Raw genomic sequence first — 20,964 nt, 5'->3', positions numbered from 1 at the left:
CTGGAACAAATAAAATCTGTTGGGATTGACCCGTTTCTGTTGAGTTTTGATCAGTCTGATAGAAACGGCGTCTACCGCCAGCGGAGTCCATTGACGTGACTTAGCTTCGTATTTGGTACTGGGCAGAAGTTTTTTACACACAGGATCGGTTCAAGAGTCTGGAAGCGTTGTATCAGGATGTGTAGAAAGTGTTGTGGGACAGTTGCGTGGTGACAATTAAGTACGTTGTAGTCGGGAAACGCAAAAAGTCGCGGCTATTTTGGAACAGCCCCGGAGTGTGTCTGGATAAACAACAAGCAAAGGCGAGGCCATCGGCCGCCATCCTCAGTCCGCACTGCCGCGACTGTGGCTGGACAAGGTGAGTGTTACACGTTGCCAGCGCCCTGTTCTACATGGAGATTTACCACAGAGTAAAGGGACAAGTAGCTCCGAGTCCAACATTTTACCGTGATCATGGCTACCCACGTTTCAATCTACATGTACATGTACAGCCCCGTACGCCGCGCCAGGATTAAACACACCGATTTCTGATCAGCAAAGAAAGACTGAAAAGCCAATCTTGACAACATGAAAAGTGGACACGGAGCCAGAACAACCCCAAGGACAATGTTACTAACAAAAAGAGTGTCCAAAACGTAGATTGTGGCCCAAAATACACAACTATCGCCAAGAGTAATTGCATAGCATTGCATAGCGATAGCCCCAAAATGGCGGACGCCAGGGGGAGAGTCACGTTACAATCTGTGGTGAATAAGCCCTATAGTTTACAAGCTTGCCAGTTTTCCCACAGCAGACATTATTATTATCATTACGAGTGGTAGTCCTCGGTACGAATGGCACACACATACTATAGGTTATCGTAACTCCTAGTACGCATTACGTCGCCCTGCATTTTTCAGCTTACTGGTAGCCTACAATCTTCATCAAACACTGCTCTCTCCTGATGCGTGTCATCTGGTGGCCTGCACGCTAGCAGACATATTTCCCAATGACTACAGGGTTGCTACAGTAGGACAGGCATGGTAGTTAACCCCACATGTTGACAGACAGTGAAGTGGAGTTGCATGGAGTTATGATGTCCTAGATTTCGGCCTCAGTAAAAAATTAAGCTTTGATACATTTTGCATCACTCAAGCCATTGTGGTTTCAAGTTTTCTCCCTATAGTATTGATTTGTCAAATGTATGTCAGGGCTGTGATATGGATACAATAGGTTGCTTCCTCTGGTCATTTGACCAGGGCCTTTGAGAAAATAGATCAAGGACACATCAACATTGGGACAGTTACGTAGAGAGCTAAACAGTTATTGCTGACTGGTTTAATAGGTCACGGAAGGGTGTGACCTTGAAAAATCCCAAGGTTAGATAGAAAGTGATCATGGCACAGCAAAGATTTCTCATTTCAGATTATTGTAAAACCCAGTTGACATCTTTTTTTCCTTCCAAGTCATACATGACCTCATTTTCTAGCATTTAGATTAGATTTATAGTACATAATTTCATAAAGTCTAGCAGCATGTGACTGTTTCCTTAGTGTGATTATCACTGGTTTTGTATATGTAGAAAGTGTATTACTGTACAAAGTAGCTTTTCTGAAATGGTGGACAACATCAATTGCATGAAATGTCCGACATTAAGACATTTAATACAATTAATGCGTCTTTTGCAAATAGAATATAATAATATACAGAACTACATGTAAAATCCATCAGTAAATTGTAGTGAAGGACAAAGTGCCAATGGCTATTTTTTTTGTGAGTGTCCACACTGCAATTTCAGGAAGATTGATCAAAAAGCAAAGAGCCCAGACAGTGTTTACATGTGCCCTTGTGACACCAGTCAGCTGTTTGTAAGGGCTTTTCCAAAAATTACTTGGGAGATGGACATAGTGTCTTCCCAGTACCAAGATAGTATTAGATTTTTTTAGAAAGTACATAAAGGAGGAGGGGGGATTCACAATAGTCCAACGCTGCAATGAAAATTTGCCTTTCAATGTTTTGTAAACAAAATGTGTTTTTGGCCCATACAGCCGTGACTTGTACTGTTGTTTTTAAAAGGTTTGTTTGGGCTAATCCATTTCATACATTCATTGATTGAAGGGGTATGTTGATTTGAAGGGGTATGTTGGCTGTTACCCTCTCTTGTAGGTCAAAGCTTTCTTATGGACTATTCCTCCTGCCAACTCATTTTGATGAAAATATAGAAATTTTTTCATTTGAACAACCAATAAATTGAAGTAGTGTGGCCTTGAAACATGAAACAAAATACAGAGTAAACATATCCTAACAACCAAGAAATTAGATAAATTAGGCCTTTGTTTACCTGTTGTCATACCCTCAATAATACAGGAACAACTTCCACAGGTGGTATTGGAGGGGATCCATTTGGTTTCCCGTAGACGTTTCCGTCGCACAGGCGCTGATGACTTTTACTGTGAAGGGGTTTTATAGCGTGCATCAGCCATATCGCACACTCCTGGCGAATACGAAATAAGCATCGTTGCCTGCTCGCTGTCAGGGTGCCTCTGTAGACATAGAGGCGCTCGCACCAGTTTATAGTTCTTCCGACAAGGCCATTAGCGCATGTATCGCTGCACCATTATAATGTTTGTTGCAGAGGGCAGTCTTGTCTGTATTTCAATTGACACACAGTTTGTTATTTCCCTGTTGCTTGAACAGTTGATTGGAACTTGGATTTAAAAATTCTAAATGCTCAACAGTAAATTCAACATGAAAACATAAGTAGTACTAGCTTATTAATGTGTACAGTTTAAGGTTTTCCACCCAGCTTTCTGTAAAAAATTCATATTGACCTCAGAATTTTTGTTCTAAAATGTTGGGAAACTAGCAAGAGAATAAATTCTGTTGCCTTATGTTAAGTGCAAATTGAGAAAAAAGAAAAAAGCTGCTGCCATTACATGTACATGTGATAAAAAGCAGTGAACAGTAAATATACACAAAGGCAATTTTAGAAATTACAACAATATTTGACAACGTTATGATCTTATCCATCGGTTTTACCAGTTCTAATTAGCTTAATATGCTACAGAAAATATCCTAGAAATGGTAAAACGTGTCTAGACTCAGACTCAGACTCAGATTTACATCAAGCGCAAAGTCCTCAGTCATTCAGGCCTTGTACTTTGATATGTAAATGATTCTCATAAATGACCTTGAACTTTTAGGGACAATGTTTCAATAACACAGCTGCACGACCTTGAATAAAATGAAATGAATAAATGAATATATGCCATCTGTCTGTTATGGCATACTCATGCATTTATCATAGATTGGGAGGGGGAGGGGGGAGACAATGAAGTCATTTGTGACAGTTGTCAGCAAGAAAGTCCTTTATACTGTAATTCAGTTTGTCTTCATGGTAGCAAATTTCACAGTCTGAAGACATGTTCACAGTAGTGGAAGAGGGAGAGGAGCAAGAGACAAATAACTTGATTACAGTAACGATAAGCTCATGGTACAGAATTCACCATGAAAACTGTGAACATACATGTATTATGATACATGTTAAAGTACGGTGAAAAAAATCAGGAATTACAGTAGTGCCACATTGTGCTGTGTTCTCCAAAATGAATGACAGGTCTCTTTGTGACTCAGAGAACACCAATATGATACCCTCTGCATAAGAATGCAGTGTTACTGTTAGCATATTTTTGCCAGGAATGTACACAAAAAAAGTACTGTATATGTGAAACAGGTCTAGAATGTCTAATGTCCTTGCTTGAGGCAGAGGTGGGTGACCCAGTTTTCCTGTTATGACTGTCCTTTTCTATATTTTCTTTTTCATCATTAAACCTTAACCGAGTTATGTTCATATGAATGTTTAGTCTTGATTTTTACCTCACATCTTACTAGGAAGTGAAAGCAATAGGTAAGAAAATTTGTCTTTTTGTGTATACTAATATTCATTTTTCACTGCGCGATGGTCATGTAAAGATGGCGGTAACGGTAATATGAGCTCATTTTAGGCTTTGAGGCAATTGGCGTGCTGTTGAACAGGTCAGAACTGTTTTCAGTTGTTACATAACTTTTGCTAGCTTAACTAATGGGACCTTTTGTTGTGTAGTGCCTTCTTGACCCTTGACCTCCCAGTTCCCAGCATACCTGAGCCTGGTGAAGGTGAAGGTACTACAGCAGCACACGGAACTTAAAGCATACTTCAAACAAAGTGTACTGTAGTTTGTCTTCACTGTAGCAAAATTTCACCATCTGAGAAAATGGACACGTTCAATTTCAAGGAACTTCACAGTGGTGGCAAGTGTAGGGGGCGGGGCAAAAAAAATGATTTTTGAAGATGATAATGATAATTTACCAAAGTAACCATGAAAACAGTGAACTGTTCAACATAAGAGTAACATGAAAAAAATAAGGAATAACGGCATTGTTTTTTTTTATACCAACTACAAGTACTAGGGCAATGTTGCTTTGAGTCTAGAACTCCAGCCTAGCATAGCAGGTGACGCCTCACTTATGGACCAGTGCATTGTGTTCTTTAACATGCAAAGGTTTGACACCTGCCCCCCACCCCCTCTCTCTGTGTCTAAAAAACAGTTCAATCATCTTTACTAGGTGTTATAGGAATAATTAACTCTCACAGGAGGGGTAATGGTATAAAATTGTTTGGTCAAAGGAGGTAATTTACAGGCAATTCAGGGACTTGTATGCGACTAATTACTTGTAGCAGGATGTACATTATATATACAGGATGCTTGTCTGCCTGGCTCACTGCAATCTTATTATATTATAATTGTAACCAGTTCTTACTGTACCATATACATGTTGTATAGAGACTGACTTACATATGCATGTACAGGTACACATGATGTATTGCATGCACACATGAATGCATTCTTAACAGCTTTTTAAGATTCATTATTCTAACTTCGTATAGTACAGTGGTATCACTTGGAAGTACCACAAGATGTTGACACCCTGTATTTCTAATCTTTATTTCACCCTCTTGCTCTACTGTCTTTTGCAAAGCTCTGAGACACAAGAAACAGAACTACTCTGGCCTGAGATATAGTAATTGTTTATCTTTTTCAAGACCTTTTCAACATCGGATTCTGAGAAAAACAGACTTTGACACTTATTGATGACTCCCTTAGTTTGTTTACATCCCCAGCTTGTATCTGTGCATGTGTACATTATAATTCCACCATTTCTTGGAAAACTGGTTTACCTGTACCCACTGGTGCTTGTTATCGCTACTAGAACAAAATATGACTGTACAAGGTTAATTTCAAAACCAATCAATCATTAAATGTATGAATTTGAGATAGATATACCCACAGATGGACTGAAATTATAGATATTCCATCTTCAATGTTGTTTTTATGACAGAATCTGGTATTAAGATTCAAAGTGGATTTTTCTTGTAAGAAATTGATTGTATGGAACATTTTTTAAAAAGAAATTAAAATGAAAGGAATATAGATGTTTTCATGGCAAATGATATACCCTAGTATTGGTACAATATGATTGTAGATAATATATGTATTGTTCATTTCAAGAAAATATTAGTTTCTTTTATATTCTTGAATGTGAATTCTTTCCAAAATTTCTCCATTCTGAAATAATTATTCCAACTTACGTGGGCCTTTATGCACAAGTATATCCTATTGACCTTCCAATATGAAGCTCATGTTGAACTTAAGACTTAAAAATCAGCCGCCGCCAATTGGTAAGGTAGACCCTTTCTATCCCCATTCTTTTGTAGTTCAAAAGATTTCGCCAGTTGTTACCATACAAAAGGTTAAGATTATGGCACTGTTCATAGCATTTTGACCCTGTGCATTATGGAATACTTGCAGCTTTTGTGCTCTCTTGTAAGGATGAAGGCTTTTCCGAGAATGTACATTAAATTATTTTCTGGGAAAATGAGGTTTACCTGAATATTAAATGTACATGTCATGTAATGGTTATAGTATTCCAAACTTGATTTATTTCTGAGACATTTTTTGGAATAGTTGAAATGATTAAAATTTCATGATATTATATAACTTACAAGTGATTTGTTACATTTTGTTTATTTGTGTGACAGCAACTACTTCTTTTACCACAGGTCCTAAGACTGCTAAAGCGAAAGCTATACGGTCTCAAAATTCATTTTTGGGAATAAGTGCACTGGTGCATTGGGTGCACAAAAAATATTTTAGGTGAACCATATAAGATAAAGTAAGTAGAATGTCTCATAGTTATGTTTCATTTCAAGTGCTACAACAATCATGATTGTATTGTTTTATTGACACTTAGAATATTAAAATGTTAAAAATATGCTGTAGCTACTGTATATTTAATGTCTTTACATACGAAAATATTTGGGTGCATTGGTGCACCCACAAAAGTGCATAGCTCCAAATTTGAGTGCACTAAGGTGCTCGAAATACTGGGTGCATGCACCCAGTATTTGGAGCCCAGGTTATAGCATGAATGTCACCGTCAGGATTTGTTCGTTGCAGTTGAAATGCCTCAGGGCCGATGTTGTCACCGGGTAACACAGGCCCTCCGGGATGTTATTGTGAACAAGTCGTTAATGATTCGCTACTTCAGTGTTTATTTTGTCCCTACAAGTTCACTGATCCCCTGCGGGTTATTATCCAGCTTCAGCCTGCTAATAATGTAGCTGTTTGATACAACATTTATTTTGTTACAGGGTTAGGCAGCAGCTGGAAAAGTAACTTAAAGGATTTGAACTTCAAGTTTATGGAAATGTCCTTTTATTTGGCTGAAAAATCTTTTCTTTAATCAAAACACATTCTGCTGAAATTAGTCTCTACTAAACAAAACATCAACAATCATATGCAATAATTGTTATTTTATACCCGAAATGCATTGAGTTTTAAGAACAGCTTTAAGCAAGAAAGCAAATAGTATTTCATGATAACTTTTAATGTTTTGCTTGAAAACTCTCTGACTGCTGTGAAATCAAGAGTGTCCTGGAGTAATATTGTGCCAACTTAGCATGTCTAGACAGCCTTTCGGTACATTGGCTCTAGTTTGTATATGTTTCATCCTCCAAAGTGTATAATAATAATGTGCTGAGTATTGGTTGGTTGGTTGGTTGGTTGGTTGGTTGGTTGGTTGGTTGGTTGGTTGGTTGGTTGGTTGGTTGGTTGGTTGGTTGGTTGGAAAATGATCTCAATCCAGTTTTATCTCACTGAAAAGCTAATCTCCCACTGGTTGTGACAGAGAAGACAGTTGCCATGTACAGTATTTATAGGTTCATTGTATGAGGGAAATTCTTGGACCACAGCTTAACATCCCGTCCAAAGGACTACGACCAATTCTGATATAGTAGCGTGCATGTTGGCTGGGCAACAAAGGTGGGGATTCGAACTTCCAACCTCTTGGTCCAGAGGCAGGGTCACTAACCACTGTACTATGCACGCTACTATCACTACCGAATTTATGGATAGATGGATAGATGGATTTATGGAAGGGTGGATAAATGGATTTATGGAAGGGTGGATAAATGGATTTATGGATGGATGGATGTTTTCTAATGGAGTGATTGTGTATTTAGCTCTGTCCAACAATGTGTCAAAACCTGCCACATATAGCTTTGCTACAGAAAACATTTGCATCGTTTGATCAATCTCTAGCATGCATCTTGTACCAGGGTTCATATCCTTGAGCAAAGTCTTATCCCAACGGTTTGGTGATAAAGACGTTTTAAGAACAGGATCTATCTTAAACTTGAACTTGCTAAAAATAAGACTGTTGGGCGTCCGAAACTTGCCAAACAGTCGTGCCCTGGTGACTTGTGTGCTGTATTTAGTGCTGGTGGTTCTGTATTTAGTGCTGAAGGATGTGGTATATGTGTTTTATGGGTTAACATCTCTTGGAGGGACTAATTAAACCTCAAACACACCCCGGGTATGAAGGAAGTAGAAATCCGGAAGCTGTTTTCTGTAAATATAGAAAGACAGAAATAGCCCTCAAATTAAGCCACATAAATTGAATCACATTGTATGAAGTGCTCACTTCATTTTTGCCCCCCTCCCCCCCAAAGATATGCAGATTAAAACTTATCCACATGTATTCCTGTTTTATGTTTCTGTTGTTTTGTACTGTTATGTTGATCCAATAGAATGTTATCTCCGAGCAGATGTTGAGGTTAGAAAGTTGGTTTGTAACTGGCCAGCTTGGGATATAAATGGACTGTCAAAGAGGCTGGCTGGTCTGAAAATTCTTTGGTTTTCTAGTCAAACATCTGCTTGGAGAACAGTTGGTGAAGGTTAGACCGTTTCCAAAATCATATCCAGTTGCTTGAGTAACTGCTTTTTGGTGCATCTGCTTGGAGATTCTGTAGAATTGAGGACAGTGCATAGAGATGGTCCATTTAGACATACATGTGGTTATCAGTGACAAGGGAAAATTTATCATTATGACCCAGGCACAGTTTAAGCCAGGACACCTGTTTTTTCTCAAAAGGGGAAAGGTTAGAGCAGGAATGGCATTGACTCTTGTTATGGCATTGACTCTAAAGGTCTTGTCATGAGGTTGCCCTCTAGCCTGGTAGACAGCCATGTACAGCTTAGGTCTGCCTCCCAGTATCGTCAAAATGGCACATTGTGAAGGCTACAAAGGCTGGGTACCAGGCTAGGAGGAAGGAAGGTTGATAAGAAATATGCAGTAGGTGGATATACTGTAGCTTCATCACAAAAAATATTGCAAATCAAATACACAATTAGGACTGGTAGACTACTGGGTCAGTGAACACAACATTCCCCTGTTTTGAAAAGTGTGGCTTTGGGACTTTGCACTTGCCTCAGGTCAAATTTGGACATTATGTTTGGAAGAGACCACTTTAACAGCCTATGGGGGTGGGAGGTGGAGGAATTCGTGGAAGATTTATTTAGCGATAAGAAACAACCCGAGAAAGGATTTTCCTTTCTGGCTTTGTGGAAGACTGTTTTGTGAAACTGAAAACAAGCACAAGTCACAAAAGAGCAGAAAGTGATTTCCCTTTGTACTCTGAAGTCAAAGTGTTTGGGGGTATACTTTGCTGAAAGGAGAGTATGTGTGTACAAAATACCCAGGGTACTGTAGACTCATTTGTTTTTCACAGGGACATTATTTTGTTGTAGAAATGAAGGAAAGGAGTCTTTCACAGTGTTTTATGTTCGCAGTTGAATTAATTCTGTAGTACAGTTGGTAAGTTGGTAATATGTCACACTGTCACAACTTTTGAGATGGAGCGATCACTGGGAAAACACCCTGAAGATTTCAAGATTTACAGTAATACTGTGTGAAGCAACATTAAATATTAAAACATTTGCTGGTTGGGATACTGAAACTTTTCCATTGTTGCAACTGTTGACAGATTATCATATTAGCAAAGAAATATATAAATACATCAACATACATAAATATATGAATAAATATATGAATATATAAATATGTAAATAAATTATATTATTTGTCTCACAACTTCACATTTTAAACAGTTTTTTGTAGCAGTTTATTTTTCTGTTGTCAGAAGAAAACAGTTAGTGTAGCTGTGTGTCACTGGTCCATTTGAAACAATGCCAACAACTGACAGTTGACGGAATTCCTGAGCATTACACTCTGTGCATGTATTCACATTTGATTTGAAGTCCGGGTTATTCCCAGGTCATTGACCCTTACTGTTGCATATACACAGGTAACATTTAGCAACCGGCAGGTCATTGACACGGGCACATGCAAATGTCTAAGTAACCTTAAATGTATACGCCTTCTCAGAGAGCAGATACAGTGTATACAGTTTCCCACATGATTAATGAGATTCAATGTTTGATATTTAATCTGATGAAATTTCAACACACAATGACTGTGAACTGCAAGACAGTTCCAAGTTATGTAACACAGACTTTGTATCTGGGTATTATATCAAGCCTTTGCGTCAGAGGCCACTATCAAAACAAAAGTTCTGTGTTATGGTTGTAGATTAAGTATGTCACTTTCAGTTGGTGATACAAATGATAAAGTGTCATGTTATACAACAGTACTGGTGTATGTTACATTGTTTCTTGCGTCAAGGCAGTTATACCAGTATCTCATTTCAATGATATTAGAATGGAAAATTTGTGGTTATGTAACAGCTAGTGTAATATACATGTACCTCCTATTAAATGTATACATCATGTGAATTAAAAAATATTGGTTATATGGCCTCCAATTTGAATGATGCAACAAAAAGTTTACAATTAACATATACATGTATAACAAGGTCTTTTAGGGTCTTTCAGTTGAGTTTAACTCGCTTATAAACAACAGTGTCCAAAACTGTTTACAATGTGTTTCTAGAAAATCTGATTTGTTTTCCAGTCAATCTTTGTATTCTTATATATAACTTATTCAAGTAGATTGCAAAAGCATGCTATATATCAATCATTTCAATGGACATCTTAAACTGGACTGTGCAAGTCTTTTGGTTAATTAGATCTTCCAAATTCTGTTTACATTCTTCATTTGACAATTGTAAGAAAATTTGAAGCCTTTCCAACTGCATGTACATGTACTTAGACTCAAGTTTATAGAATGTAACAGAATGTAAAGCATCACACAGCTGACAAACCTACATGTATGACATGTAAATTTACTGTGGAATTCACTGATGACAACTCCCCCCACCCCAAACACACATTATCCAGTTATTTAATGTTGACAAGTTGGTGATTTGTCTCTTTTCATGCTTCATTTATTAAGTGCCATCCACACTGGCACTCTGTGATGTATGGGAGTTCCCTCCATCACTCAACACGGTTGCCTAGGCAACAGGGCTAATTGTCGGAAGGAATCCGCGGCCCGCTGTGGAAACTTTGAGGACAGGGGACGCTCTGACGTCATTGGGTGGTCTGTCTGATGGGCCTGCCCCTTGTTCCTATTGTTGCGCAAAGGTCGAAGGCTGATGCATGGATGAATAAACGGCCGGGGTGTCTTTTCTCTTCTTATACTTGAGAGAGGAGCCTGTGTGCACACACGATGCATTAAACATGCCCGCTCAAGTGAGTAAACGACAGCGAATGTGTTTGATTGGTATTGATCTTGTTGGAAGCCTTTTGGCAGTCGGCATCACGATTGACATATCATGCATTGATGCAAAAGAGAACATTAATGTACATGACATGTATATATCCAAGTTTTAGGAAATAGATGATGTAATTGTTACTGCTCAGGTCAATTTTTTGTCGGTCCAAGACTAATAAATAGCCAACTTCTCTGTCCTCACTTCCTTATTTATTTCTTTAAAAAGTCATATTCTCTTTAGCAAATTAAATATTAGTAACAGTAATAATACAGTATTCTAAGTTCACAAGCAAATATACATAACTGAGACCTGATAGGTCTGAAAAACAAGCATGCTTCAAAGCCTATAATGTAAAACAATACAATGAAAGACACTTTCCAAAACCTCCCGTTAATTCAAACCTTGGGGTGTTTGGAAAACGTTATATGTCAAGTGCCGCGGTGCCTGAACTGTGTACCAGAAAGGTCTGTGGCAAGTAGGTCAAACAGACAGTAGGTTTGGCACTGCAGACTGGGATATACTGTTTGGTACCCAGGACACCAGGCTACAACTTTAACGACTCTTAGCAGGGGCCATTTGGGCTGGTGCAGGATAGGAGAAACATTTTACATTCATGGGGAGGGTGGACTACATGTAGCTACATTTTGTATGTGCAATAGATTAAAATGTTTGAAACAGGGATGGAAACACTTTCTTTAAAATGCATTCATAATACCTGGTATTTTTCAATGCCAAGTTGCAAGTTGCTTAAAAAAGTATATTTTTCTGAAATCTCAAAAATTCTGTACTGTCTGCAATGCCTTTATTTATCCAATGATTTATCCATGTATTTGGAATTGTTTAATCTTTTACCTAGATAACTGTCTAACCTTCACTGACCTTCTCAGAGTACAAATGATACGCAGGTGCCTGGGTATTTTGAGCCTAGTTTAACCATCTCACTGCTGCCTTATAATAACCAATACCAGTTTCTATGATATAAAGAAGAATGAATGAAATAAGATGGTACAAAAATTGTGTAGTAATCAGTGAAAAAAAAGGAAAAATTGGAGAACTCCCCCATTAATATGTAAATGGTATATCCCATTTGTTAGTTATAAACATTCTACAATGTACATATAAACTCTGTCTTAGCCTGTAGGTGAAAAGACAAAACAGACGTTTGAGAATTAAACGGTTACATTTCGTTTATGATTCAAAGTTTGCCACCTGACCTATTGATGCATCCGTTTTTCCCAGAAGCAATGAAGCAGTTTACTCTGAAAGATTTCCAGTCGTTCGTTATAGAGCCATAAAAAGGACTGTGACTTTGGGCAGAGTTTGCGGGGCTTTGGGTGCAGACTTTAAGTTACTCCCTCTTGGCTACCGAAAGACGACGTTTTCATTCGCGAGCGCCGTTCTGTGGAGTTACCGTAGAGGTCAACACGTAGACACACATGCAGCGTAGCTTTAGGGATAAAATGTGAGGAAAGTTATCCCCAAGACAGGGCCTAAGTGCTTAATGAACAACAATCAAGTCATGATAGGTGAAAGGTCACACCGACTGGGCTGGTTCTTAAGTCATGTGAGGACACTTAGCCATCAAGGTTGGGGAGTTTTCTGATCTCTGGTGCATTCAAACGCTTTCATGATAATGATAAAATATTTGAAATGTTCACATGGGGAAGATGCAGTAGAATATCAATATAGCAATTTCCTCATTTCAATTGCTGTTATATCATAATGATTCATATGTCCTGCACTTTGGAAAGCTAAAATCTAAATGAAAAAAAATTATAAATCACATATTTCAATATTCATATTACATAATTACAAAAAATAGTTTTGTATCAGTTCTGTTTACAATTACATACATAAAGATATACACTATTTGCATCAATTTGCATTTGTTATGATATGAAAAAATGATGATTATGAATGATCCTCTAGTTGTTCATTTTTCTAGATATATTGATATATAATAATAAAGGTTTAATGCACTGCCCCGAGTTGTATATGGTGTCATAACTGCATGAGCAGCTGCCATAACCACCGAATGAACCACCGTGTGAGCGAAGCGAACGAGGTGGTTTATGAGGTGGTTATGGCAGCTGCCCATGCAGTTATGACACCATATACAACGAGGAAAAGGCAGTGCATTAAAATTATTATCATATAGCCTATCCAAACTGTCAATCAACACAATTCCTGTTTGAAATACAACAGCTTTAATATATATACATACATAAGAATACATTCGAATATATTATACGCTTTAAAACAAATATGGATACTTTCATTTAATGCAAATTGTAGTTTAAATGAAGCAAAACAAAAAAGTTTATTGGACAGAAAAATGCTACAAAGGTTTACAGAAAGAGTCGCATGCCCCTATACCCTATAACATAATGGTATCAGCCATAACACGACATGTGCTGTTATTCCGCCATAACACCACATGTGCTGTTATCGGGAAATAACAGCACGGGTATCCGGGCCTCTGATTGGTCCACGCCGTCCGGCTATATGATAATAAGAATTATATATTTCATCATTTTAGAGGTTTCCAGAGTCTCTTCTCCCAGAAGCTTCTAGAAGCCTGGCACATATCAAGAAAACGAAAATTCTAAAATTTGTTGCAAAGCACTTGGGCAGTTTACTTAGTACGTTACAGTCTCTTCAATGTCGCCAGAGTCAACCATGCATTATGCACATACCAGCTGTTGGCTGTATGCACCAGCGCTAGCAATTATTCAACAGGTTCTTTCTGGAATCTTCCATTCCCCAAATTTCGGTGTTTAGTTTAAATTTCAGTGTATATTCACAGTGACTTCTGTCTTTCTGTCTATAAAAAATAATTGACAGTTTTATGTCAAATGACTGAGTAGATCATTCTAAAGACGATGTTTGTAGATAAGTGCAGGTGATATTTTTCACTGTTTACAACTATATATAAGGCCAAATTTCTTGTTGATGTTTATTGTTAGTGTAATATGACATCGTGGCTTTAATACTGTACCGGTGTACCCACAGTCCAAAATCAGCTTTAACTTTGGGTGCAGAAAAGACTTGCAGAATATAAATAAGGCCTAAATAGCAAAGATATGTTCACGTTTAGTATTTTGTTTGCAGTTAAACGTAATAAGCAGATGTCCAGGACCTTGATATTATTATAACAGTGCAAGGAGGCAGAAAGTTTACATGTATGCTTATGTAAAGGCCTCCATTATACTTATAGGCAGCTTGTGTAAGCTCTCCATAAAGTGATGTAATAACCCAAATTGAATCTTCAATGATCAAAGACTACTTGCTGTCACACTTCCTTGATTTGATTCCTTATGAAACCTGAGCCCCTTGGGGCCAGTTACTGTAATTTTGTTGTCCACTGGGGTGTAAATGTCACCTTAGTTGGTTGCCTAGATAATTCCTTGCAAACAAACAAACAAGTCGAGATTGATCAACAAGAAGTGAAATTAGGTGCCCATTTTGCTTGTGGGGTTACTAGTAATTTTGATTCATAATGTGTGTCACCTAACGTATGGTGCCATTTAGGACCTGCTAGTAATATGATGCCCTACTTTGCAGATTTGTGATATAGCAAAAGAATAATTCAGCTCAGGCTTGCTTGTACATGTGTGTAGAAGAACATAAAGGAATGGGAATAAGTAATGAGATGTAAGATTCAGGCTTTATAAGGAGGAGGAGGTTGTTATTTCTCCATAAATAAGAATTTTAGGAAGTAAGAAATGCGTAAGTAGTTGCTTCACTGTATATACGTTAAAGTACCTACAAATGTACTAGTCACCACAACGTTGTGCGTGCATAGAAAAGTACTCTGGCAATCTCAAGTACCGTCTAAACAATCCCAGAATGCACTACGACTTTGGCTGAACACAATGTGCCTGACAAGGTCTGTCCAAAGTTAGGTTTCAAAATATAGTTTCCGGAATTCCTAGGACTCAGAGTAGGAAATAAGAAAAAAGTGTTTTCTCAATGTGTTCTTTGATTCTTTACAGCAATTCGCTAATTTATGCAAATCTGCTCGTTTTGTATTCATTGATAAATTTATTTGGAAAATAACCCCCCTACCAACTTTAGTGCAATTCATGTTTTTCCGATGCATTAAAGCATTAATACACATTTACAGGATACAGGAGACATTACTACTGGCTTGGCTACAGGGTTAGCTCCAGGGGTATTTCATCCCCCCCTGGAATTTTCTGTGCAAGGGTTTACTCCCTAGGGCTTCTGTGCAGGGTGTCTTCCCTGGGTTTTTCAGTTATTTTTTGTTTTTGCATTACGCAGTCCCAAATATTCCTATACAAATTGCAGGTTAAAGGTTAGTATTCCGTACCCTGCCTGGGATCAGAGTAAAGTAATTTGTCTGGAGATTTTGTTTCCATCAGTATACAGTGTCTAATCAAGGAGGTTTAAGACAGTCTTAAACAAGCTTGGTGTAATAGGTTGTTTTTACTTAAGTACGGAGGCCAATGCCTCTTACTAAGGAATGAGCTAAGATAAACCCCAGAACACTTGCTCGTTCCTCAAGGTTTCCAAGAAAGCTTTGAGGCTTTAAGAATGTACACCCGAATGTTGTTTTACTAGCCATTGACCCTTACAGTAAGAGTCAGACTCAATAGTCAAAGCTCCTGTTGCCGTTTACACTGAGACAATATCTTGCGAAAGAATGTAGCCTTGGGGTATTAGTTAGGTATATACCTGGTATAGGTATATATGGTATCCCAATGTACAAGAACATGCAACAAAAATATTTGTCACAATTCTTATTTTACTTGAAATATTTTTAACCAAACTTGAAGGATGCTTTCTTGGTTTAATTGGTACCTGTATGTCAGAGTTTCTGAAGACAGTTTAGTTTTTTTCACATTTGCATACTTGAAATGTGCAATCCAGGACTTACTACAAGCTCTAACTGCAAAACGACACCTTCTTGCTTGTAATGCTAACCACAGTGCCATGTGTAATGAATATAGAGTGAGTGATAATGTGACAGTTAAAGTGTGGACACACGTACGGCCTGCTACCCCCTGTCTTAACTGTTGTCTGCCAATGTTGCAGATTTCCGAGAACTCGCCCTCATGTAAGGTCATACAGCATTAACCTCAGCACCAAGGTCAGGAACATGCAGGCCTCTCAACGCTTAAAGGCATCCACTGTAATTTCAGGGCAGCAAAACAAGAAAAATATTCTGAATGAGGAAATCTGTCTGATGCTGTTATGATGTCTGATTATGACATAACTGCCATTTCTTAGCACATTTTGGTCATCATTTTATTCTTGAAGCATGTTAAATAGCCCAGAAACATGCTATGTAAGGAGTCACTTTTGGTACCACCAATAAATAGCTTGAACCAGCCAACAATATGAAATATGGAACCACTTTCCATCAGCAACATTGCAAATTTTTTAGCTTACTCTAGTGTATTGATATCAGTATGCTATTGGAGAGGTTTGATTCAACTTATAATTAATATTGCATTAAAAAATGAACAGAAAATTGGCTTTAAAAGCCAGTTTTATTGCGATGAAGTTGCTTCGGGTGCCTTCAAGAACTGAAAATGAACTGTTTGTTTTGATAAGGATTGCTACATTCTTGTCAGAACAAGTGCATGGTATTACTTGGGATATAAGATTAGCTCCATGGATTTGTGTGAAGCTGAAGTTGTTTTTGCAGAAATTACAACAGGACTTTGGGCAAAGAACATGGAAATCTGTCAAGATTCTCTCTTCCTGTTTCCGTCATATTTTCCTACTTAGGGCCCAGTAGCGGATCATGGGGAGCAGACGAAAGCTAAAAAGGCTGACACTCAGGCTAACTATTTACAGGATATGAAAAAATTAGTCTTAATATCATGAATTATAGATTAGCCCAAAAGTATAGAATTATTACAAATTTTGGCAGTGCCTAGTGAATGTTTGCAGTTCACAGGCCTTGTTGTCATTCATGAACTCTAATTCACTTTAAGTGCATGTACCGGTATATTATTTAGTGTCATAGTTTTTCATTTTGAATAACAAAACTGTTCAAGTCATGATGATTAAGATAGAAGTCATCAGATCAAGCTTGAAATTTTATTTGCAGGAATATTAATCAAATTGCAGGTATAATTTCTTGCAGTATTCCAGGTGACAGAAAATGGAGCTAATCGATATACATCCGTTTAACCCTGTAATTATGGTGGAAATTGTTATTTTCCCAGTTACATAATGTCTGATGATATAAACATTTGGTACTCACTGAGTACGTGTCATCAACAGACACTGTTGTGAATATTCCTATAGTTCCTGGAAACCAGGAAATGCATATTAAAAGCTTGCAGCAACTTGGATTTTTGTCATAATTCCTTTGCCTCTATGAAGTGATGTTGAATACATGTCATTGTATATATTTTGATATCTAATTGATTTCATAACTGAACTGAATTGCTGCATGTGGGATGTTGTAAGTGCTTCATTTTGTTGTTGAGAAGCAATTTCCTTGTTGTGTTCATGGATGACGCACATTTGACATGAGGACAAAGAGTGGTGTGGGAGGGGGTAGTTAAGGTACATGTAGAGAGAAAAAAACAACTTTTGAATCGGATTCCATATTTGGCAAAAATTTGGGATAGAAAAGGAGAAAGTGGACTGATTGTTGAGAAAGGACAAGATAGAATAAGAGCTGTTTACCTGGTTACATCAATTATAAACCTCTTGAGTCTTCCCTTTTAAAATAGCCAATTGGCACAGCCTGTGCCTGTACAGCCTGTGCCAAATGGCTATTTTAGAAGGGAAGAGGTTTATAATTTCAGCATTTGTGTTGATGGTTTAGGCAGCACGAAGAAAGTAAACTTTATATTTTATTAGCATGACATTGTTTTTTTCAACTATAACATTATGCAAAAGATTGGGGAAATATGAATATTAATCCTTAACAGAGCCAAGTGTCTAAGAATCAAAATATCATCCAGTGTAATGTCTCCTAAATTCCTTTATCCATTCTAAAATAACAATACTAAAACTGAATACTTCCCCCTGGGCCCCTTTTGAATGTCAATGTCATCTTAAAGACAGGAGATCGTAAAGAATTCCCTTTGAAAATACGTGCTGTATATATGCATGCCGAGTATCCGGGAGCATTAAGTCCTAGACAGGCTTTGCCCAGAAGGCCATTACATGTTACCTTCCAAGTACAAGGTCACCAAAACGTGTCTGAGCCTTCTTGTTTGATGAATTGTTGACAGCAACCTTAAATTGTTTTGTGTATTGAAAATGTATTTGCTGTACAATATATTTGTTTGAACCTAGCATCACACGACTGGAGCTTTCTTCTTTTAGGATTTCTTGGTTTAAGATCTTTTAGTTCAAGTCAACAGAAAACGACAAATAATAAGTAGAGGCAATAGAGGACTTTGAAGATGAATTTGAGTGCTTTTTTTAGCAAGAGTCTCAGAATAGAATACATGTTTTAACTGTCTCCCTGCTGCCTAACCCCTTAACCGGTATAAATTTGGTGCCAAAGGCAACCTTAGCAGTATGACGGTTAAATGTCATAGAAAGGTGGAACATGTTTTTACTGGTCCTGCTCTAATATGTACCAAAGAGCACTTAAGCTTTGTAATTTGTAGCCATCTAGGTGAACCAAGTACAGACAAGTGTCCCGTACTGAATACTTAATTTGCTGCGACTAGTTCAGGTCAATATCGTACTTGACGTCATAAACGCGATGAAAAATTAATGGCGTTACTATTTGCATCTGACCTTTACGCAGTGATAGTCTGAGGTTTGCAACACGTACTAATATTACACGATTATATGAAGTCATGATCATATCAACATGTTATATGACGTTTCAAACGTGATGAAAAATTAATGGCAGGACTATTTGTGTCTGACCTTTTGCTGGCATTAGATTTTTTTTTAGTTTGTGGTTTGCATTAATATTCATTTCACAAGTATGAGGTCAGCATGCTACATGTACATGATGTCATCTTCATGTTAAAAAATTAATTAGTAGTATGGTGTTACTATGTAGATGTATAATATTATTGAAATTTGCTGTATGGGTAGTTAATGAGCAACAGGTTCAATAGTTATAACTAAAACAGTTTTAATATTGATGCTACGTTTTGTATACAGTATGCACTTTCTCTGATTATACATGTATAGTGTGCACCTGTGTTTCATTCACTCATTTTCTATTTATAATGTTTTTGTAATTATATTTTTGTAACATTATTACCTTTACCAAGAAGGTTATGTTTTTGGTGCTGTTTGTGTTATGAGTGGATGTTGTGTTACTTGGTCTGTCGGTCGGTATCAGCAAAACAAAGGACAATTTTCCTGGTGGGCCTCCTATCGTCTTTCTATTGTACTGCAGCAGAACTGCCCTTATGCCCTGAACAATTTTCTATAATCAAATTGTTTTGTCAAGTAGCTCATTAGGACACTAACAACAGGTGGTGTTGGTTTGGACCCTCTGGCTGCTTTCCTTGGAACTGCAGGGATATCTTTGTTTTGGAAGCACGCGAGAATTTGATGATAGTAGGGATGAATAATTTTGGACTTCATGTATGAAAATACCAAGTAAAGCTCAGAACACATAGAACTTCCTTGTGCACAGATGTTACAGAACCTTGAAACCAAACAGGAAGTGTCCAGACTGAGTGCCATTGTCATGGGTACATACCTGAGTGTGTTTTGCAGTAAACACTCTTCTTTTGTTACCTTCAAGTAAACAAAAGAGCCTCAAAGTTCAGCCATGCCTCTACTGTGTCTGTAATGTTAGTAATCTCACAGCAGATGTATTTGCCAGCTTTGTATTATGGGCAGATCTTGAATTTTATTCTGTTCTGCCTCCATGAAGAGTCAATTGTACTATTATAATAAAGTCATTCAAAATGAGGCCTGGATTAAAGTTGTATAGAAGATCACAGAGCCTGGTATAGACCTATAGCTAATGACTGACCAGAACTATAATTTAATCCAAAATACGTAATAATTCAATATCTCTGTCTTCTGAAGGTCGAGCCACGGCCATTAGGCTTAACTCTAGAGGTGTTAGGGCTGATGAGATTGGCCCCACTAAGACATGGCATTTCGTTAAGCCCTCTCCAATACATTATTTATGCAAATTTCCTCACCCTCATTCTTTGATGATGGTTATGTTTGAAAATGACCTAGATGACTAAAATGATTTTTATATGTTTTTGCATTGGCTTATTGAATCGTTAATTGAATCTTATTGCATTTCATTACAATTAATACTTGTATTATAGATTCATCAGTTGTTGCCTTTCCTGAAGAAGATATTTGTACCACTCATCAATGATGATTTTCAATTCAGTTATAGGATTAAAAGGTTATGAATGAATTTCATGTTTTTGTATGGCTCAAATTTAAAACAATATTGTTTTAACAAAAATTCCTTCTTTCCTCTTTCTTCACAGGTCGCTATCAAAATTATAGACAAGACACATCTGGATGAAGATAACTTGAAGAAAATTTTTCGTGAGATTGAGATCATGAAGCAAGTCAAGCACCCACACATTATTAGATTATACCAGGTGAGTTGGTAATCTTCACATGGGTACTGCATGATAACTAGGACATCATCAGAGCCTGAAATTGCTCCGAAAGGGAGTTTTCCTCTAAATTTGTACACCCCACCCCACCCTATAGCTACACAACATACATGCACAAAATATTGCCCGTGCATGTTGCAACAATTGAATTGAATGTGGTATGATAGATTATGTAAAAAAATGCAAAAAAAAATCTTTTACCACATATGCCAGTTTTACCACATATGCATGTTGTTATTCAATTCCTAATGTATGAAAATGAGCTCCATTTGTAAATTGTAACCCTTAAGGTTCTAAATACCATGAATGGTATTGATTGTGTACTTTTCAGTAGTAACGGTGCATTGTATCACCACCAAAATTAGCTCA

General features: G+C 37.5%; 1 protein-coding gene across 2 annotated transcripts in view; it reads left to right on the top strand.

Moving 5' to 3' along the window:
• LOC109474988 (serine/threonine-protein kinase SIK3-like) overlaps positions 1–20,964 on the top strand; it is a 52,393-nt gene that overhangs the window by 12,988 nt on the left and 18,441 nt on the right. For both annotated transcript variants that reach the window (XM_019775500.1, XM_019775498.1), the window contains exon 2: positions 20,461–20,577. In XM_019775500.1, coding sequence (XP_019631059.1) covers positions 20,461–20,577 — 117 coding nt within the window. The remainder of the gene's footprint in view (positions 1–20,460; positions 20,578–20,964) is intronic.

This window comes from Branchiostoma belcheri, unplaced genomic scaffold (assembly GCF_001625305.1).
Source record: "Branchiostoma belcheri isolate BF01 breed outbred unplaced genomic scaffold, Haploidv18h27 scaffold32, whole genome shotgun sequence".
NCBI classification, from domain to species: domain Eukaryota; kingdom Metazoa; phylum Chordata; class Leptocardii; order Amphioxiformes; family Branchiostomatidae; genus Branchiostoma; species Branchiostoma belcheri.
Note: the sequence above shows the minus strand (reverse complement) of the source record. Positions and strands in the feature narration are given on the sequence as shown.